At 38.4% G+C, this 23513-nt stretch overlaps 1 protein-coding gene across 7 annotated transcripts in view; it reads right to left on the bottom strand.

Annotated features, from left to right (window-relative positions):
- The window catches only part of EHBP1 (EH domain binding protein 1), a 221909-nt gene that overhangs the window by 43222 nt on the left and 155174 nt on the right, over nt 1-23513 (bottom strand). For 4 of the 7 annotated variants that reach the window (XM_030448584.1, XM_030448583.1, XM_030448582.1 and 1 more), the window contains 2 exons: nt 9979-10126; nt 2850-2966 (listed from right to left, as the gene is read on the bottom strand). In XM_030448584.1, the coding sequence (XP_030304444.1) occupies nt 2850-2966; nt 9979-10126 (265 nt within the window). The remainder of the gene's footprint in view (nt 1-2849; nt 2967-9978; nt 10127-23513) is intronic. The other 3 variants (XM_030448586.1, XM_030448587.1, XM_030448589.1) reach the window with 1 other exon arrangement.

The raw sequence follows: 23513 nt of genomic DNA, 5'->3' as shown, positions 1-23513 counted from the left end.
TTGAAGACAATAGAAGAAAAACCACAGAAAGCAGACAATGTTTACTTTAAGTTACTCCCAGCCTGTACAAACCTATACTTTGGTATAGAAGCACACTTAAAGAGCCATTTGCTTTAAGATGACATATAACAATTTATCACATATTCTAAGTATTGATAACCCCTTGAGTTTATGAACCTTTAATTCATCCTAAGGCACAGCTTCTCAATGTTAAAATCAGTATTGAAAGAGGCAGCTTTCTAGTAATACTCTATTATGATTTATAGAATATACTGAAGACATGAGAGCTGTAAAACGCTTCATAACTGAATCAAAGGGACAGATTCAAAGTCTGCCAAAACCCCCGAGTTTTTTTTTTTCATAATTTTCAGCAACTTGGATTCAAGCCCCAAGAAATAAGATTCAAGAATTTTACCTCCCAATAATGCTCACTCTGTACATGATCGTTGACTATATGAATTTGTAACACACCTACACACACAGTTACCTACATATACACACATAATAAGGAGAAAGGTGTTAATAACAAAGCACAGAGCGGATCCATGGAGCAAACCCTGGGTAGCAAGGCAAGGTAACACTGGTGCAGAAGTCCCCAGACATACTCTACATGCAGCACCACACAAGACATCACCCTTGAAATGGGGTGAAAGCAGCATCAGCTGCACATATCATGGACATACATCTGGGCTTGAAGACAGAGAAAATAGCGCTTGCTATGTTTTTCTGGAGGCAGAGCCTGAGTTTTTCACTGTGTGCTGGTAACTTCTTGCTCGTGTGGGAAGTGAAGCCATGACTGTTTTGCCACACAGCTCCTTCCAAGGTTTGGAACACTCCAATTCATGTCAGCCAAAATATTTTTGGCATGCTGGCAATAAAATAATGCCTGCCTCCAGCAGCAATGGCCTGGGTTGGGTTATGACGAAGGATAGTTTCCCTTTCCTCTGGCACACCCTGCCAGGGTGCCCTTAATTGAGGCTCACATGTAAGAACATGCTCATTCTTGTGGGTTTATACATAAACATCATGTAATAACTATGATATAAGAGGTTCACATTTTATCAGATACATTCATAGCAGTATATGGTAGCAGTACTGACAAATGCAGACAGATGAAATATTTAAAACCAACAACTGGCAGTAAAAATTAAAAAAAAAAGTTTTCTCTTCTTGAGAGAGGCAGGAGGGACTAATATTCAGCAGGGGACAAATTAATTAAGATGGTCATAATGACCCCAAATGTGAAATGTCCTTTACTGTTTTGAGTTTCAGTGTTCCCAGGAGATTCAGCCTTCATTAGAACTTGGTACGAATTGGCAGAATTCCACCAAAATCTGTGTACACCAATTTCTATCACAGCATTAAACTGCTTTCTGTATTATTGTCCAACCCCTTCCTTACTCCTTTACCCCTCCAGATACTATGCAGAATGAACTGCAAAATGATGTCCTGGGTTCTTTCCGAAATATCTTTGCGTGGTGGAGATGAAGCACTGGAAGTGGGTTTGTATTCCAGCAAAGGTATTGCTCAAAGAAAAAAGGCCTAGGAAATAAATGTTAGTAATTCACTGGGGCTATGTGACAGCAACAGTCACTTAATGATTTACAGTTTCTCCTAAAATGATCCAGTAGTTATTGGAAAATTACTTCACAGGATTCTGCTCTAAATCAGGTTAATTCAAATGCTGAAAAGACTATATATCCTCAAATAAAAATATATATATCCTGAAATAAGAAACCATAAAGGACATGACTCAAACTGTTCACATTCAAAAAGGACCAGAAATAAAGTTCTATATACACACTATTGTCCAATTAATTTACAGAAAGCAAACTCTAAAGTCTTCTGATTTTATATATTATGGGCTACAAACTTGGGTCCAGTTGGCACAGGCAGAACCACGTTATATGATGCTCAAAGATCTTTTCTGTTGTACTGCCTTAATCCTGATGCTGTCCCATGCTTGCCACGCTTCTCTGGGCTGGAGCTAACTTGTAGGGAGCAAAACCAACCTGGAGGAGATGCACACCATTCTACAGGCTGATAACAGGGAGCCCCTTACTGATGGATAATCACCTTCACATCCTTTTAAAATAAGCATCTCTCTTATGCATATGATGGTGACATCATGGTGACATGGTGACATAATTATTGTCAGTGGAGAAACCTGAACTCTGGTTTTGCTCGACTGTGATTTTTGAAAGGGGAAATACCACTGCTATGATTCATTATTACTTGACCAGCACATGCTAAGGTTATAGAAGCACCTCTACAAGAATATGAATGCCTTAAAATGTGTTCTTAAAAAAAATCTATTACTTGAACTTTGTAAGGTAAACAAGACTAATTCTGGAGCTACAAGGTATATGTACAAGAACTGGTCCTCAGGAGAGAACTGGGGGGATACTAAGCCTATGTGGAACCACAGAGCCATGTTTGCTCCTCTTTGCTGAGCACATGGACCAGATGTCAGTGCAGAGAGCAGCAGCTCTACTCACCAACATGACTGCTCACTCCTCTGGCCTGCCTGCTTTGCTTTGCTGGCACAATCCAGTTAGGGTGATTTCAGGTGGCTCTGCTTTACAAATCTGGCCTGGGGTCCTCTTCCCCACCAAACAGCATGAGACATTTAAATCTGCCATTGTTGGAAATAATGATTTTGTTGCTGGTTTTAAAACTCAACTAAACACGAATGCAAAATAAGTAAAAAGAACAGGCATTAGGGTTTAAAAGACCTGAAAAGGCACAAAGGAATATAGCTATGACAGACAGAAGCAGCACATCAACACTTATTTGATGATGGAGTGTTAGTCATGCAAAAAACACAAAATAGCCATTATTTAAATTACCCGTTGAATCAAGGTCATTTTCTAGGTTAGTAAGCTCATCTCCACCTCCAGTGACAGAGCATTCAGGAACCTCCTCATTAGTATCTATCTCAATATTATCATCATCCTCATCCTCATCTGTAGGGACATACAGCATTAAGGTTAGTATTTCCTTACATACATGCACCACATCACTAAAAAACAAAAAACAAAAAAAACCCAAAACAAATGCTTTAGAGAACAAGCACAGTTATGATAAAAATGCAAATCATTAAATAAGTCTGGAAGGAGATTTCACTCTGTCCACTCATGGATTTATCTTTAAACCAAAGCAATTCAATATGCACACAGGGGGCTCTGCTGGAAACTCCTGCTACAATAAAAGGTAGAGTCTGGCCTCAGCAGTGGCTGTTCTCTGAGCTGAATCTCCGGTTCACTGAAAAGCACATGTGCTTTTCCTTATAACTCAGGTCAGAATAATTTCTCCTATGCTCCCAGTTCTCTCTAACACCAAATGTGTACCGAAGCCTACATTCTGCAGGTTTGGATGGGTCTGGCCAGCAGAAGGACTTGGGAGCTACAATATTTTGAGAAAGGCAGCAGTTCCAGGTACTAAGTTCCCTCCCAAGCTCAGCAAGAGCTGCTACTTCTTACTTTGCACAGTTTATCACACGACACTGATCACTGTGCCTTACTTAGGTGTTAGTGTCTCCTACTGCTTCTGATACAAGGAATAAAACTACCATCTGGAGCACCAAGCTTAGCAAGCACTGATCTCAGGTGTAGCAAGTGCACACTCACGGATTGCTGCCTGACTACATCACTTTGAATCAGCATTGTTTATAAGCTCTATACATTTAAAATAAAATAATAATTTTAATTATACTTTGTATTTTTTATGGGATCTTTCTACTGAGTTTCTCAGAGCAGCTTATGAATATAACTTGTAAATGAGCCCCATAATGTTTTATGAAGTAGGTGATTATTATAATTACAATTACGATGATGATGTAGGTAAATTATGACACAGAAAGAGTAAGTAACCTGAGGAAGATCAAATAGAAAATGCTGAATTGTGAAGCAGAACCCAGAAAAAATTCTGACTCACATTTTCAATACAAATATATAATGAAATTAAAGTCCATAAAAGCTAGATTAGTACTTTCAAAGCATGCAGTTGCATTGTATTTACTCACTTTTAAGTCTCATATCAAATGCTATCTACACTTGTTCAGACTTATACGAACATTTTTTCCTATGTATGCATGCATGCATGTAAAAATGACCAAAAAAAGAGAAGGCTGCAGTGTGTCTGAAAAAGACATATAGTAACTAAAGTAACTTTGTAACACGTCAAAATATGAAAAAGTACTAATTAGTTACTGGCCACCGGTACATTAAAATGCCAAATAAACAAAAAGGATCCTCAAGGTAGTACCAAGATACCATAATCCTGAATACCAGAAGTCTGGAGCAGGATTGGTGCTAATCACACATCACCTGTCTTTGAAATAAACTAAACATCATCACCAGACCTGAAGTTTGCACATCAGGTCCACACTGCTGACATGAAGGTCTTACAGGTCTTTACTTCTTTATCTCCACAGTCCCTATAATTCCCATTTTATGAGCCTGTTGACTTTTTTATATGTCTGCTACTCTTTTCTAACCAGCTGCTCCCTCAATTAATCAATGTCTTTCACAGACTTCTGCCAATTCAGAGTAAGGCTCTTGCTGAGACAGACAGGAGCAAACAAGTTTCCATTTCAGTGTCTTATTCAACATCTGTTGCGTGCATGATGGAGCAACAGTCTGTGAAGTAGGACCCTTCCATTTCAGCTGACCACCATGACTTCCCTGGGCAATGGTCCCTGGAAGACTGAGCTTTCTTCCAAACTGTCCCAGCTGGAGCCAGATGGATGGAGAAGAACATCTCTTCCCAGCCAAGCCAGGATCTGTGACCAGACCTGGGACCTGACAGATGGTGCTTTAGGTGTACAACTGGGTGGGCAGAAACACTTGGGACTCTCTGTGACATCCTTTCTGTTCCCACTTAAATTCATACAGATGGTTCTGCAACCAGGATCTAGTTGTTTCCAGTAGTGTAAAGGTAGGAGAACGAAGTAGGATGGCACTGTGTGATCTTCAGGAAATGGAAAAAGGGGTGGGTTAAAAAGCAGACTGAAGAGAAAACAGGATGGTGAAGCAGCAACAGCAACAAGTTTGATGGCCTGAATTTTCTTTACAGCACCTCTACTTTTTTTCGGTGAAGAGTAAGACTTCTCACATGATTTTAAATACTTCATGATGGTGTCAAAGAAAGTCAGTGGCACCAAGGACCTTGTGCTCTCAAATGAATGCTGGAACTCATGGTGGCACCTGAAAGCATGACTGGACTAATAGCAGCAAAGTGCCATGGACATTTGAAAGAGGTTTAAGAGAAAGAAAAAGGGACACCTCCACAGCAGAAGGAAGACAAATCCACCTCGACCCTAGATGCAGGCAATGATTTTCTAAAGCACCCATAGATGTCAGCTCACAAGGTCAGCTCACAACTACCAGTCATCTAGCGGGATGCTGAAAGTGTCAAAACAATCTAAACAAGATGACAGGGTTTAAGACTGCTGCATACTAAAGGAATGCCTATATTAGATTATTTGATTTTCTTTAATTTAATATATCAGGATGAGATCAGAGGCACTGTCTTTGACACCACCATTTTAGGTAACAAAAGAGATGGGAATGTCAAAGACACCAGTTCCTAGTGTCAGAAAATGACCTGACCTAGTATTTCATTTAGAGTTGGCAGGCTTTGACTGAATATGATTACCAGGACATTTAACACTTCAATTAAAAAAAAAAATCAATTAAAAGTATTAATCAGAAGCAATTTCAGAATTTTTCAAATATCTTTAAAAATATACAGATTCCTTGTTTTAAACCACTCTAGGTTTTTTGTGGTTTTGGGGTTTTTTTTTTCCAGTCCAATGTTCTGCCAGTGTATTAAAAAGGGAAATGTGTTTAGAGAGCATGTTACAACAAGATTTTGCAATTATAAATGATAAAAGGAACAACATGACGAAGAGATAACAGATATCTTTTATGGAAAGAACAAATTACTAGTGTGAAAAACTTAAACCACTTGGTCTAGAACCAGGGCACGTATTTAGAAGAGTACTAGAGAACTACTTCCCTGAAAAGTATGTAAATGTAGATCCTAGAAAAACAGCAAAACTTTACTAAGTCACAAAGGAACAAACAAAACTAAAGCTAAAAAATTAAGTCAATAAATAAATAGCACTGACCATTATCTATCTACCCAATCTGGACTGAAGAAAGTGAAATAAGAATCTTTTGGAACCAAATGGCAATGCCATAATATGAGTGGAAAAAAGATCCAGAGGCATTTTATAGATCATATGTCTTACTATAAAAATAAAGCTTAGGCTTAATTTACGGTTAAGCCGATGCTCTCTTGACTTGGTTTAAGATTGTCCACATGTGAAGGAGTTGCAGCAGACTCCATCAGTTTCCAGGTGAAATTAAAAAGGAACAGTTCCCATAGAGGTGAAAGCCTTGGTGGGGGTTAGATAACATTACCGGGAGAAGTGTATGTATGCTGTCACTGTCACTGCATGAACAGTACTTTTTCTTTAGGGAAGACGAGGCCTCCAGGATTGTGTCTGGGAAATTTTTCCACTTTGTGACTATTCAGATACTGAATTTACTTTCAGGTACAGAGGTCACTTTAAGGCTACAGGATGTGACAGAAGCATCCGAACAGTAACAAAGGAAGCAAAGGTGGGGAATGGAAGAAATTCAAAGCTGAAATACTGGTTCAGTGTACAAGAAAGCAGATGTCGGGACAAGAAAGTAGAGCAGTAACTGCCAACACATACAGATACTGCCTGTTAAAAATATTAAATCAAGGACTTGACACTGTTTTATGAGTTGGAGGCTAAGCATGATGAGTAAACCTGAGCTACCACAGATGTTCCCTCCAAACTACTGCCTCAGAAATAAAATCTGTAACATACCCTGGAAGTTTTAAGCCTTCAAGTGCAATGCAACACTGGCTGACTTTCTTGGTAAGTTTTTTAACTGCAGTGCACCCTTCCAGCTTTTGATATTAATTAAAAATTTTTTTGAAAACTTTTAGAGTCTTAAAACCACAGTTGGATGCTCCTTCTGTGTTTTTCCCTCGCTGCTCCTCTTTCTGTGCCGTTCTTGTGTTCGTTCCCTTCTGCCCTCCCAGTTTTGCCTGGGGTTGGCACATTTTCCCTACAGTCTCTTCACAGTGTACTTGCCTTACCCCTTTGTCCTCTCCATTGTTCCCTCTCTCTGCTGCCTACCCTCCACCTCCAAATCTAAGCCACATCCTCCCAATGATGTCATCTCAAATAAAGCAAGGAGATGTGCCAAAGAGTAAAGAAAACACACTAACCAAACCCCAGGAGAGTAGATGGGTGTCCCACTGCTCTGGGACAATACCTAGATAAGATGTCAATTCCTTTGTCCCATTGCTGCTGGGAAAAGGGAGGGTATTTGGATTTCTATCTCGACACTGTCCCTGGACCCATCTCCAGGCATCCGCTTATCAGCCTGAAGCTAGTAGAACATCTAATAAATTTGAAGCTGCCATCCTGAACCCTCTGGCAGTTGGCAGGAAGAAGTATTTTCTGTCTCACATGCCAAATAACCTATGAAAAAGACTGGATTTCATAGCAAAGGATGCTGCTTATCCAGGAAAGTTTCAACTTGCCATAGGCATTTGAGTTTTTCACACCATGATTAAATAAAGACTTTTAATGGAGAATGTAACACCAGTGCCAAAGCACAAAACTCTTACTGAGCATATAGAAACACAGAAAGAATCACATTTTCACCAACAGTAGTGAGCAATATAGTCTTTAAAAACTTAAAAATCCCAAAGCTGAGATGTCACCTTTTTTCTGGGATAACTGAATTCAGACAGAGGAAAATAAACTGATGCATTCCCTTTCTGTAAATTAAAATGTAAATCAATATAAAAAAAGAGAATAATGAAACATAGTAGTGAAGTGAGCTTGGAGGACATATTTCTATATGCTTGTCTTTTCTATACCTTGTCTTGGGTATTGTATAGGGAATATAAAGCTATACATATAAAAAAAGGCTACACATCAGTGAAGTGAGGGACAATGATCAGAATCCAGTTGTAATAAGGAGACTGCTAAGTAAATCCTAATTTTGGATGCAGACAATAAAATGAAAAAGACTAAACCCAGAAAAAAATTGTAATTTCTTTGGTGTATAAAGTGTTGGTGCCATTTCACAGAACATTTGAGAAGAATGAATTTCTTGAGTGGACATCTAATGTGGCAATATGGTACAAGTATGTTGAAGATGTACCATAAGAGAAGGTTTTTAAGAATGAATGAGTAAAAGGAAGTGCTGTAAAATTCATATTGCATGAAAAAAGGAAAGAGGAATAAAACCAGACAGGGAATGAAAAGTGCTGGAAACCCAACGTAAGTTCCAATACCTTGGACTACTATGTGAACAAATAAAAATCAAGGTAGGAAATATTAACCAAGATGATAATTTGCAGCATATGCAGAAATAGAAAGCAGTGAAATTATTATCATGGATAAAAATCAACTGGTATAGTGATGACAATGACAAACATGGTGCTGTCAGTACTCACACTGTCTCCTCCTTTAATAAACTCTGAGTGCATATGCAATCTATACATATAAGTGTGTAAATTTATTTTAATAAATATGTACAGTACACAGTTAACTACAAGACTCTTTATAGATCGAACAAAGGACTGGAAAAGAAAAGCAGTGCAAAATTCAGAGGTAAATATGAAGAGTGAAGGCCACATCCCAGAAAGCAGCACACCAGGATATTTATCAACACAAGTTAAGTCACTGTGACAAACCATGGTAACTACTATCCAAGTGAACACTCAGGATATACCTAGAAATTGGACCTCACTTGGGGGGGGAAGATGGCAGGAAGAGCTTTGTACAGGCAGGATAAATAAGTCAGGTGGAGGTAATTACAAAACATAGGATGGAGAATCATAAATTGTGAAAAGGGATGAAAAATGCCATAATCTACTTAATATACAAGTACTGTGTCATTTTGCTCAGCCTTCGTCCCTCTCCATTAAGGATGTAATTTCTCTATTTATCACAAGAGTTATGTTGGCAAGCTTGGAGAACTGAAGACCAGACCCAAAGGGAAACTTACTACTAACTGCTTTTCTTATTGATGTTAAATAGATGTGTAGGCTTTAGAGTGCAATAAGACTGCATTCAAATATATATACACATATAAAAAAAATGTAGTAGAAAAGACAAAAAATATTGTTGAATCTACATGCCTTGTGAACGTAAAGCTGGATTTTTATGACACTTTGGCTTACAATTACATGTTAGTATGAGAGACATGATTTCCCCTTAGTATCTTCTACATATTCTAAAAGAGCAAGAAGCCTGTACTGAAGCATGTGCTCAGCACCCATTTGAGTTTGAGTGACACTACATTACTCCAGCTCATAGCAGTGGCAGGTATACGAATTTTAATGACATTTCAAAGTCAGTTTAATAACATTATAGCAATATTACAATTCAAAACCAGTATAGGCAAGTGGTCTGTCAAAAGACTGTAATTTAAAATCAAAAGGTTGATGCCCCCATCTCCCAAAGACCACCTTTAAAATTGTCTTCCTATGCAGTCTTTTGAACACATTCAGTACTAAATAGAGCTAGAGTATTTCTAATGTTGTTTCCCCAAAATTATGTCCATGCTCCTTTATAATAATATTTATTGAAGAGACTTAACCAACAAAATTCTAAAAAACTACAGGTAATGACAAATCTGAAAATAATTGGCCAATTTAAGCTATTAGTTCACAAAATAGCTTTTTCTTCAATCATATATATATATATATATATATGCTCTTCTTTTAACTTTTAGAAATTAAGTGACACGACGTAGATTTATGAAGCATCTCTGGCCAGGCCTTTTGAAATGTGCCTCTGATGAGCAGCAACTACCCACACGAATGTTTTGAAGTATGAATAAAAGTGATACCCAAAAACATATTCTCTGGTTTCTAGGTTGCCATAGGAATAAAATACAAGGTTCCTCAGCTCACCTCCAGATGTCTTTGACCTTTCTTTCAACTTTTCTGCAGCCATTTCACTGTAGCTAGGAAGTTCTGACATCTTCACTCCAGATCGAGCTTCTGCTATTAGCTGACGAGCTCTCTCTCTCAGCTGCCGACGCCGCTCTTCATCTTGCTGCTAAGATATATTGAACAGTTGCCAACTCAGTAATTGACAGAAATGCAATTTCATTCTCAATCTGATCATCATGATAGTAACTGGTTTACAGCATGGTGCTTGGCCCACGTTATAAATAGTGTGCTTGGTATCAGTTGGGTGTCACACCACAATTTTTAAAGACATCCATGAATCAAATTTTTTTAATGCATTCCCCAAATTATTATTGCACCAGAAACCTAAGTACCTACAATTTAAAGCATTTACAAATTATGTTCTATAAAAATACCTCAATGAAAATTCTCAGAAACATTTGTCTCCAAGTAATAACTACAAAAAGTTTTATCGTGGCTATAAAAAAGGTTTTACTAATTCGAATTACTTGTTTGAGTAATGTTCTCCACAGAACTGAGACAAGAAGCCAGATGTTTGCTGCTCTCAGTTACTCCATTTGCTGAGCTGACTTCAAAGTGTGAAGTAACAGCAAATCTAACACACGCAAAGAATCTAAACCTTGTACTTCAGTGTATATATGTATTTTTTTAAACAAACTTATGAAAATTAATGGAAGGGCAATAGTTGCCATAGAAGAAAAGATTTTGCGTGTCTTTGAAACACACTACCAGTGGGGCTTTGGGTAGTAATTAGAGATCATATGGGAACGATTCCAGAGAATGGTGTCATGCTGAAGCCCATAATGCATCAGGTACATAAATGAGAAAATTCTAATACAAAATTTTGGAGAAGAGTGACCCACCATGCTAAAATAAGGAAGAAAAAGATGGGTTAAACATAATGCAATAAACTCTGCAAGAATACTTAAAACATGAGAAACAATTTCAGTTTTCACCTTAAAAGTATTATTTTTTTTTTTTAGGTTATGACTGTTTACCCCCTCCCCTCAATATTAAAAACACTCATAAGCACAACAAAGTCAGTGCTTGTCTGTAAGTCAATTCTGCCAATAAGTTTGTATTATCGAAATGACGAACAGGATAAAACGCGGGTACAGGCAGCTGACCTGACCGAAGTGGAATAAAACAAACTGCCCAATTTTGGAAAGCTATGCTGGCAGCTTTCCCACCAACCCAGAAACCGAGCATCCCACACCTGCAGATGCTGGTGAGAGCTGCTGTTAAGTGCTATTTAGTTTAAGCAATCATTAATAAAACAAGCACAAAATACTAATTAGGTACACTTTATCCATTTCCATGTAAATTGTTTGTTTGTAGCTATTTACTCAGTATTGTTCTCGGCACAATAGAAAAAATGCAAATGACTGAATCAGAATGCAGCCCTAATGGGACTTTCTGTTTATAACCATTAGCCCAGAGGTGTGCTGTAATTCAATCCTCAAGCAGCAAGATTTAGCCTCATTAACAGCTTGCATGGGCAGGTTACAACTCATAAAACCCTACAGTAAACAAAGTATATGGACACAGCACAATATCTTGTCTCTGAGTGACAGAGCCCTGATTCCCTATCAGATTGCCTTGATTTACTTTTCTCTTAATGTCCTTCCCCTGGAAAGACAATTCCGCCTGGGCCCTGCAAGGCAGCGGGATGGCACATCGGCTTTGTTTGCTTTCTCACCCTCTAACTTCCCAGAAGGCACAGAGCAACAGTTCTAGAGAAAACTTATTTGGCAAAGTACACGTTAGAAAGGCAACTGGAAAGCTTCCCCCCTGCTCCTGTGCATGAGAATAGATCAATTTAATTTAATTTCTAGCCGGCCAACTGATACAGCAACCGATTTTATTTTGATCCACGGTATCCGGTAAACGTAAATTACCTTCAGTTTTACATGATATAAAACGGCTCAAATCTCCACTGTTTACAGTCCCTGGGATGTAGGAGCTCGTGGGTTTGATTTAAATGGCCTTTAAGAAGGAATGTGCAAAATTTGTATTAAGACTCCCATGCACTTTAACGTAAAACAATTTCATCCACTACACACCTTTAAAATAAGGCCAGTTACGTGTCTGGGACAAACGTGTAGTAAACTGAGCAGGCTGATTTCCTCCCCCCACCTCTTTCTCCCCTCCTCCTGAAAGAGAACTTGCATCCTGAATTATTAGCATAGTCATTAACATCCCGGGGATCTCCGAGTAAACACAGATTATTGTGGCTTGTGTTTGTGCTGATTAAGGCAATCATCACCAGCGGATAAGAGAAAAAACAGCCCAGTTCTTGCTTAAATTCAATTCAGTTATTTGAACCCTGGGATACTGATCTTGGCAGAGGAAACACTGGTGGAAGGAGCAATGAAACTGAAAGCACTAAAAGTAGGTAGATTAAGTTTTGAGGATCAGAGCAATTACTAAAATGCAAATCAGTCCCCTACGTTTTGGAAAGGAAAGCACAGGGAGAGCTAAGGAGACATGACCATAGGTATTTTTTAAAAAGGAGCTTTGCACCAAGAAGGGACCACGCAAACACACATACAGCAGTTTTCTTCCTGTACAGTTTAAAGAGGAAACTCAGGAAAATCTTTCACCCTCTGACATGAACCTGACATGCTTAAGAGACATTAAACTTCGCCCTGTTATTTTCCCCCCAATTACTTTGTAATGGTCTAAAGATCTGCCATGCGGATGCACAGAGAGGAAAACTTCACCATTTAAGGACAAACTCTTCAAGAATAAGTAATGTAATTCCTTGTTTCCCTCCTATAAAAATGTATTGGTATGCAATTTTTATATTTCACAGTTCACCGACATCTCGGCAAGCTTTCTTCCACTGCTTCAATGGTGCTACTTTTAATTTTATCCTCCTTAGTCCTAGTAATTAAAGTGATCAGCAGTGGCATCCCAACGGCTTTGACACAGCTACAACCCCCTAGCAGACTCTGGCTTTTAAGGGGAAGGGTAAGAAAAAAAAGGACTGGAGTTTCATTTCACTGGAACAAGAAAATCAAGCTTCTCCAATCCTCAACTTTATCCAATTGTTCTTTCAGCAGCCTTTGGATCTTAAGACACAAATAAAAATGGCTGCCATTAGGGGGTCCTTTTTGTACTCGCCGCAGACAGCAATGACTGACATTAGTTTGGCCAAAAATGATGCCGTGGATTTGGGAAGGTGAATTTGAATGTAGAACACTGGCGGGGCAGTTTCTGAGATCATTACCCGGCCAGCAATGTCGCTCGGTAGTGGTAGAAGCTGAGAGGTAACCAAGTCACTAAAATACCGAGTGGGGGAGTGTTGTTGCAGGGGGAGGGGGAACCAACGACCCCCAGAAAACTGATCTCCTTGTATCACTAACAATTCTGCAATTTTATGTAGTAGTAGTATTAGTTGTATTAGTAGTATTAGTAGTATTAGTAGTAGTAATAATAATAATAACAATAGTAATAATATCCTTCAGCCAGGGATTTTCGATTGTCCTTTGGCAAAATTTTGGGAGGATCCAAACTGAGTTTACACTAGAAATCTGATAATCTGATAATTCTATCTACTAAAATTACAATCCCATGAACTGCATTTATTTTGTGTTTAAAAAGAACATTCTGCAATGTGTCCACAAATGAGAGGAAGGGAGGGAAGACTAGTGATACTCCACAGCAACAAAACAGAATTTTACCTATGAGGGGGAGTGATTCCCATAGCTGTAGGTTTCAAAATTGTCCATGGTCTGACCCTAATACACAGTACAACTAAGAGAAAGAACTTGACTGCCACCTCTTTCATCATTAGACAGGAAGAACGGCTCTGTTATTAGCCATTCAGAGAGAAAAAGACTTCTGTGCTTGTCCAGAGGCAAGGATTACCAAAATGTACCTATTCAGCTAGTGGAGAAGAAAGAATAATAATAATAAAAAAAAAAAAAATAAAAATTACACGAGCTTTAAAGGTTTGGGCAGGCTGGGTTTTACTGTGACCTTGATCGGCTCTTGTTTGAGTAAATAGGATTTGGGATGAAACATTAAAACTGTTTAGCAGATCTTTTCAAACCATTTCAAACTTTTCTTATGTTGGTTTATAATATAACCAGACATGCTTGTAAATGGCCACACCTGCTCATTTCCCTGGGGATGGCCTGATCTCTGCCTTTTCTAACAAAGAACGGATAGGAGAAAAAAAATCAGTCTTTCTTGTTGCAAAACAGAGTGGAAAGTCAAAATCTTTCTCAAGTTTGTCCCATCTGGTCAGATTAAATCTTTGATCACCCTGGAGACCACATTTATGTTTGGTCTCTACTACCCTTTCAGAATGGCTCAAAATACACAGGTAGCAAGCAAAATATGAATTGCTAAGCAGGGAACATTCAACATAAACAAGAAGTGCATTGGCTTGGGATTTCCGCGGCTAGTCAGAATATAGGAAGTGGTCAGTAAAGACAGACATAAATATGTTAGCTATTTTCTGCCTTTTGGCTGGTGTCTTGGAAATATTTTTTCACAAATATATACCCCAAAAAGTATCACATCACTTGTCATAAAGAAGCAGCTATTGGCTTACAATCTACGGCACTGATGAGACAAAACAGAAGGAAAACAGAAGTAGCTTGAAGTCTAAAACTGGAGGAGAATCACAAACAATGTCTTAACAAAGCTGTCCCCTTTAAGAAAAGAAAGCCCTCAAAATTCACAATAAAATGAGGTTATATGGCTGTAAAAAACGGAAAACTTTTTGTTAAAGCTAGGTGGTATTTTTAAAGAAATGCTGGCTGGCAATTTTTAATCTTTATTTCTTTTTTATAATATAAGCTATGCTGTTCTGGAAAACTATATTCACTTGGTACTGTATTTCTGGTGTGAAAAATGCTGGCTGTAGAAATGCAATCCACTGATAATTTAATTCTTCATGTCACTGGGAAATTGAGGAACTCTTATTTTACTGAATGAAAAAAATATAAATTTTTGACAAAAAGAATGGCTGACTAAGTATCACCTTGTGCTACATCCAAGGCCTCTTGCTGGCTGTCTGGCTGCTCTTTTGTAGGCAAAAAAGGAGCTGAACGCTCTCTGGCTCCTTAGATCTGGCCCAACAAACGCACTGCCAGTCATGCACATGGATCCAGCTTAAAACCCAGTGTGAGCCTAAAAGAAGCTAGTCAAACTGGCACCTACTCATGCAGAAGGAGATAGATTTGTCATGACAGGCTGATTATTCAATGTAAAGAAACAGTTTAGCTTTTCTAATCTGGTACAAATACATCTTTCTCAGAGAAAAAAGTAAAAGGTCCAACAGTTCAAGTATTTAAAGTAAAGAAACCAACAAAAAAATTGTAACGTCAAAGTGAACCATAGGTATTTGTGCTAGAGCATTCTGCAAAACAGCCCTGCAGTTCTATTCAGATAAATAAGATTTAACTCGTTTAACCCTTTAGTGGCTGCCCATCTCATGACGATCAAGGCAAGCACTTCTATTTCACACTGTACTTGGCTCTGTGGCAAGTTTTAAGGGCAGGCTGAAATATTTAACTCCAAATACGCTTTCAGATTTTCTCCTTTTCTCACTCACCTGCACAGATTCTGAGAGCAAGGTGCTCTCCCGGCAAACAATGTGAGGGCAGCCTTGCCTACCAACAGGGCTCCCAAGATCACTGAGAAAGTCAATCTTAACCAAAAGCAGCAACAAAGCCCTCTGCTAACTTCTTCCCTGGAATTTTCTTTGCTTAGGCAAGTTTGTGCTATCCCTCATCTGGGAAGTATAATTAAGGACAACAATCACCTAAGGCGTCAGGATGCAGAAGCATGTTATGCCTGTCACCACGGCTGTCAATGCTATTGGCATTACCAACAAACAAGGGCTCAAGTGTGCAGGCCCGAGAATATTCTGAAATAGTGCCATCATCCAGACAGGGAATAACGTCTGATCTGAGATCAATAGGTCTAAAGATGGTATTTTTTGAGCCTCCCCACAGCTGCATTGCAGACAAAAGTCAAAGAAGCTGCTTACTCATTGTAGGAGTCAACATTCATTGAGCTCCACTTAAGGGATTTTCTCTTGTGTAAACTTGACTTTATAATTAAAAAAAAAAAAAAAACAAACCAAAAAAACACATACACACACACAAAAAGGAAAAAAAAAAAAAAGTGGCGTTATGAAACAAAGACTTTTGGCAAGTGTATGGGATGTGTAAACTGCAAAGCAGCATCTTTCAGACTGCCATCCTGGGAAGCTTCCTTCTCAGGCGGGCAACCCCGTGCCGAGAGAGAGGAGGACGTGCCCTCCTGAGGAATGCTCCCGGTTCACTCCCAGCCGAACAAAGCGGAGCAGGCTGCAGGGCGCCTCCGAAAGTTGTTCCCCCCTCCTCCGCCCCCGCTTCTCTTAATTTTCTGGGGAGGGTGCTGGGATCTCAGTCTGCTTGCATGTGATGAGAATGGAGAGAACAAGTGTAAACCCTTTGCCTCCCTGGATGCTGTTTTGCTGGGTTTTTTTGAAAATGTCCTGCAAACTGCTGGCAGCTTGTTTTTAATGGAAAATACCAATCGCCTAGGATCTATACCTAGCCTTTTGCCAATAATGAGAAAACTTCACCTTCTGTCCCCAGCAATTCTTAGGAAATCTTTTGCTGTTATTCCTACAAATCCAATTACAGATTGTTGAGTAGCTAGTGGAGTAAGCTTATTGAGGAGTGTCACATCACTAAGTCGTGCGTATGTGTTTCAGTTTGTAATGTGGTCTGAGCCGCTGTAGAGGTGTCAACTTAAAATGCAAGTAAGTAGCAGAACAGGGCTAATCCCAGCCACTACTCCCCTGCAGCCAAATTGTAGCGCAATGAATGACAGTGGAAATGCAAAGATGCCACTGTGCTTATCACACACAGCCAGATGGTGGACCTGGATCAATGCACACATGCCACGATCAATGCATTTGATAAAGAATTAAGAAGAAAACTGTACATGTTATCAAAGAACTTGTACATGGCATAATTATGATTCTGCATGTGCTTACTGATGATATTGGAGACTCAGAGGCAGGTGATAATGAAACTGATAGGAAGAAATAGCTTAAAGGCTACAGCATATGGCCTCAGCACTAAGAAATCTTGTCAAATAGTTCAGAAAGCTTTTTTAACTGTTATTACAGGCTGCTCATAGTGCAAGCTGGTGGCAACGTTTTAATTTTTTTTTTAAAACCTGAAATGTCAAAAAGTTACAAAAGCTGTACTTTTCAGAATGATTCAGGAAACAATTAAGATGCTATTGTAATTTAAACACAGCAAAAAACCTTACAGGTAGAGAAAGTCTTCACAAATATTTTTGCGGGGTGGTGGTTGGACGTTTTTTAATGTCAATAATGATGCATTCCCTGAATTAATGTATTTAAGACCTTAAGGAGGCTTGTAGCCGTTTAGGCAACGCATCTGGGTAGCAATTTGCACCTGGCATGCCAATTCTTACAGATACAGTTTCGGTAGTATTTCTCATCAAATGCAGAGTATTCCCCCATTACCATTTGTGCTCTGTCAGCTGCATTACAGTCACCTTGGATGTGAAAGCAAGTAATTAAAAATTTGCGGAAAACAAAATGTAAAGCAATAAAAAAAGCACATATACATTTATAAAGCATAAAAGGTACCTAAAATACACATTCTCATGCTCCAGTTGATAGATGAGCTGTCTAATCAACGCCTGGACGTAACTTAAGTGCTCTCATTAGTGTGAAGACCTTCAGGCTAAATAAGACTAAATCCCTTAAAAATTGCTTCTGCAATAGAAAAATCCCCCTTACCATTTTCTTCTGCCTAAATCATATCAATTAAAAAGAGAGAGAGGGAGGGAGGGAGGCATTTTCACATGACTTTGTTTTAACTGACACTCAAAAAACTATCTTCTGAATCCAATTTAAAATGTTTCAGCAAAAAAGTTCATTAGCAATCAAAGAAACAAAAAAATCACGTTGAGTTTAGTTTCTCTTTCACTTTAAACCTGGATCTTTAATCAGCTCTAAGATGTACAACGCTGGTTGAATCCTTTACCTTAACTTTTTTTGTCCAACTCCAAATATTTAATCAACATTGCAGTTTTACATTAAATAATAAAATTTGTCAAAACGAGCCTCCAGAAGATTGCAGCATGGATTTTATTTGCAGCTGGCTGAGGAGGGACACCCCCCACCCTCCCGCCCCCTCCCAATCCCGAATTTCAATTTGTCCTGACAAACCATTGGGTATTAAATTCTAAAGGCATGCAGAGTGCATAAAGAACTGATGGCTTGATTAGCTCTTGTGGTGCAATTGAAGGAGCTGTCTCTCTCCCCGCTTCTCCATTTTGAGAAACACTTTGATCTCCGTTCAAGTCAATTCATGAACATCAACTGACAAGACTGCATGAAACACCCCAATGGTTAGGCCCAAACTCGTAGCAAACTATTTGGTTTCATTAAGGCTTCAGGAGAAGTGACCAGTGACAGTCCTTTCATTCAGAAGCCAACAGGCAAGTGACTATTTAAACTTTAATGTGCACAATGTACTGCTGAAGGCTGCTACACCTATAGTCAGTCACTCAAGTATGAATGCCTGTACCTACTATTTTGTGACATGTGAACTCCTAAATGCAGCTGCAGTCTCATTAATGCATTTGCCCAGATTTGTTTGCAGGACCAAAGAGAGGATTCACAGTATTTCTGGTGGGAGAAACAACTGTATCTTCAAAGGAAGGTAGAACAGCAGGTGCTATACAAAAGGCAGCAATTAAAAAAAAAAGATTGCATTTTTTAATGCAGCAGTTTACTAAACATTTGCACCAACAAAGCAGACATATTATACTATCCATTCCGGCTGAAAACATAAGAGAACTTGAATCGTATCACCTGCAAAATGCAGGGTATTCAATTCTGTTTTGAACTTTGCTACAGTAAACTATTTACACATCACTTTTCCCCTTTTTTAGTTGCCCTCTCCAAAGAGTCCCACTTCAAAGAGTTCATTTTTGCACCAGTTCCTGTCAATGCAGGTCAGAAACACTAAAGTGGAAAGTGGCTGCAGTGCCGTGGCACAAAGAGTCTCTGCGGCTGAAATCAAACAAAGCCCAATTAAACTAATCATAACGTCCCAGTGAACACAAGGAAGCTCACCTGGTATTTCTGGACTTCTTGTGTGAATTCCCAACTCTACTCGGTACTTGGTACTATAATTACCCTGACCAAAATACTGTGAAATTACTGCTCTGATCTACTAATGGCTGCAAAAAATCAAGCCGTTGTGGTTTCATGCCAAGGGGCCGTAGCAAGGTGGCGCAATGCTTTCTGACAGAGACGACAACTTCTAAAAACTCAAAAGGGAAAATTAACGGGATGTGGTTTATGTTGCCAAGGACTGTTCATTAATTACCAATTTAATCACTGCTGGAGGCATGACATTACAAAAATCTGGCTGAAAGTTCTAATAGATTATGAAGACCACCTAAGAAGAGTGACCAAGAAATGTACAAAACAATTAATACTGTTTCACTGCTATCAAAGACACTCAGATTATTTTACATCAAGTGAAGCAAAAGAATTAGTAGCTTCACAGTGCCACCACTAGGAACTGTAAATACAATGGCACACAATTAGTAATGCACATGTGACTTTTCGTTCAAGGCATATATCCTTGGGAAAGCCAGAACATGATAAGGAGAACAAAAGAAACATTTTTAAATGAAATGAATAAAGATTTTAACTCTACCCTTGTGCATGCTGAGCAATAACAGAATAGGCAATGCAAAATACAGCTCTAAGTAATGGCGTTATCATCCTGGGATTCACAACAGTGTGTGCTGAACATCCACACAGAAAACGTTCACAGTTATTAGCAACGATAGAAAAAGAGCATTCCAGATGCTATGAAACCCGGGTCTTGCTTTGTACACAAAGGAAGAGCTCTGGAACACTGAGACCCCTTTTTTGCTAATATTTACAAACAGAGAGAAGATGCTTAAGTTTTTGAACTGATGTTGTTCAGACGATCTTAAAATTCAGTTAATAAATTGACAGCCTATTTCTGTGAGTGTGCAAGTTAACGTTATGGCTGCTGACTGCGCAGTGCACTGAATTTATAGCCACATAATAAAAAAAACATTTACTTATATATCTAGGCCAGATGCTTAAATGGTGTAGATAGATACAGCTTGTGGAAATAACAGCAATAATATTCAGCTGGGAATCTCAAACATTTATATCTAAAACTCAGACTGTGTAACATTTGTCTTGCATTATCAAAGGTTACACTTTATTCATTAAATCCCTTCTGATATAAAACTGACAGTGCATACTAATTCTTCTTAGAAATGAGTTTACTTGCACTAATTGATTTATTGTCCCAGCTACGTCAGGAAGATGTCTAGAGCAGTATTTTTGTACAGTGAAATATCACATCTTCACAGTAAGAAAGTGCTTAAACAGATCAAATACGAAGTCAAAAGATGGAGAACCTTCTTGGAAAGTTACAGATTATTTTTGGGTTTATGTATTGAGTAATGTTAAATAAAACAACTTGTTTGTTCTTGCCATCAAGGAAATGAGATCAGGATATCTCAACCTTAGTGTGTCACAATAAAGAAGTAAATATCAGTTCAGTTGTGGTTTTGAAGTGTTCAGTCAGCAGGTCTAACCTTCATTTAAAGTAAAGTATATTGTTAAAACAGCTATAAAACTTGGAATGCTCATGAAATGTAAATATTATACAGCATAGTCTTATCAGCTTAAACCATATTTAACCACTTTATAGTGGCACACAGACAAGACATATAAATGAACAACAGGGAATAAGTTACCAAAGCTCAGGGATTACCAAAATAATGTTCAATCTTTTTACCAATTAGATGGTAACTGCTTCTTTGTAATCTCAGGAAGATCTAGTGATCATATCTAAATCTGGTCACAATTACCAGCAGGACAGACCAGTCTTTTTTCGATCAATATTTTTCCAATTAATATTAAAAGACCAAGGTTGCCATCTGCAAAGTCCTACACCTCAATAAATTCATGTTAGATGTTTAATTAATAAGGACCAGCTTTCTTCTCTCTCTCTTTCTTTTTTTATTTTTAAAAAAAAAAAAAAAAAGGTAATAACTTTTGTTTCCTTAAATGAATTAACATTACCACCTCAATCACAGATTTATTTTCCAACTGAGACTGAAAAAAAAAAATTTCTACTGATAAGCTGATAAGCCTTTCCTAATGCAATGGAAGTAGGGATGCTGGTTTCATGTAGAAATAAAAATTACTGAATAAAGCTATCCAGTAATCATTTTCAAGAACCTGTTACAATATTTGAAGGAAAAAATATTTGCAATGCTAACCTGAGCTTAAGGAGCCTTTTGACAAAAATAAAATATCCTGGTTTTGTTTCTCCTGTCAGAGATTCACATTCTGTACCACTTTTGGTCATGTTGATTAGAGTTTACTTTTCTGTCATATATTACAGCAGGACAGTTAGGAGCTTTACTAGCTCGAGAGGGGCAGAGTATTGTGAGACATGATGAATAAAAGGGTACATTTATTAAAGCTTTCCTTTGAGCATTTAAAATAATGCTTTATTTTTATTTAATTGTGGCTGGCATGTGCAAAAGTATATCATCAAAATTAAGGAAAGAGCATACAACTCATCTCCTTTTGGATTTTGCCACTTTCTGAAGCTTTTTTAAAAAGACTCCAATTTCCACTAGTCCACTGTGGATGCAAAAAAAAAAAAAAAAAAGTTACCATTTTGCACTCAAATATTTATGAAAATGAAAAGTAATTGGCAAAACAGATTGACACCTTAAGTAGAAAGAGCTTATTAAATATGAATTAGATACAGCTGCAACAAGTCCTTTGAGCAAGGGAGTAATAAAAAGCAATATTCTGAGCAGAAAGAAACAATCTCATGGCATAGCCTGCTGCCCTCCGCATGCAGACAGTGGAGGTAACAACTTTTGGTGAGGTACTTGGCATCTGCAAATTCTACTAGTACCCACTGCTTTTCAAACCGTTTTTTAAAATACATATTTGTGCACCTATAGCTGTCATTTAACTCAAATAAATATGGAATATGAAATAATGGTAGCAGAGATAAGCAAAACGGAGTCTTTCTCCGTGCAGAAAGCAGGTTAGTGACAGTTGCATTACAGCAGGGCAGCAGTGTAAGGATTGCTCTCTGTAAAGCCCCCCTTCAGTTTATATCAAGTTAGTTTTAAATACCTAGTGTAGAAATGGAGTCTCCCACAATTTTTAGTGTAGTCAACCTCAGAATGCTTCTGTAAAGAAGGAATTAGTGTTTTTCTTTTTCACAAGAGGCAGAAGACAGAGCAATTCCCTCTGGGTTATCATGCTAATGAACTCCTGCATACCAGAATCTATGCTAAATCCTAAATATGCAAAATTTGAGGAGCCCAGTCCCACACCTAGATTCACCAAGGAGGAATCTTTAGCTCAAGCAAACCCCAAATTAGGAACAATTTGGGGCTTATGTTAGGAATGGAAACACATCCTTTGCCAGATGAGCACTATTTTTAATAATTCCATGCTATACAGTGTTCTCTGGTAAAGCTATCAAGTTGCAATAACTACTTAAACCAATATGACACATGATTTAAGAGATGCCAGAAATAATACTGAGCACAATCTTAATTTTTGTCCCACTCTGTATCCTTGAGATACAGAGCCTTGTCAGGGTACCCCCTTTTACTTTTACTGTCTGTTGATATTCAGTCCAGATCTGAGCTCTATTCAGTGGTGTTCAATACTTTTGGTTTATTTTCACTGTTCAATATGTAAGCCCTTAAGTATGTAACACCATTCTTTACTCCACAATATTCAAATCTTGCTCTGTAGACAGAATTATTAATTTCTTCAAGGGCTTTTCGACAGTGCTCATCACTACGGTATTTAAGTGCCTCAAAAGCATTAATCACATTCCCTTCACACAACACCCTGTGGTGGTGTTATTACCCTGTTCTTCGGATGAGAACTGAGAGAGAGATCCAGCTAAAAGGATCTAACACTGGGTGCTCACTCTGGGAAGCCTATTACCTGTGCTCTTTTCAGTATACTAAGCTTTATGCAGCTCTTTATGTTTCTCAAGCACAGCTCCAATTGATTTTCCTGACATACTCGGATACATCTGCAAATCAAACCCTTGCAATCCAAAAAGGAAGGACGCACAATTAATGATCACTTGGAAGAAGTTTGGTTTAAAAGACCTAGCAGTGCTGATCAGGAACTCTGAGGCAAAGGCAGCAATGAATTTAATTCTTTCAAACACCTTAACCATGACCTCATCCTTTTGCTCCTTGCAATTCTTGCTTCCTTTGCCCCACACCTTCCAGTTTCTGCAACCAGAAGGACAGAGGTCCTCTGGACAAACAGCCTTCTCCATCACTTCAGCCCTCTGAGCTAAATGAGACACAATTGCTTTGGGGAAAACCATATGTGATCACATAATTAAAGACTGCATCATAATGCATATATACAAAGGAGGTTACTTAAAGTTGCCTGT

Source organism: Calypte anna, chromosome 3 (genome assembly GCF_003957555.1).
Source record: "Calypte anna isolate BGI_N300 chromosome 3, bCalAnn1_v1.p, whole genome shotgun sequence".
Lineage (NCBI taxonomy): Eukaryota > Metazoa > Chordata > Aves > Apodiformes > Trochilidae > Calypte > Calypte anna.
The sequence above is the reverse complement of the archived record's forward strand: the minus strand, read 5'-3'. Positions and strand labels throughout refer to the sequence as shown.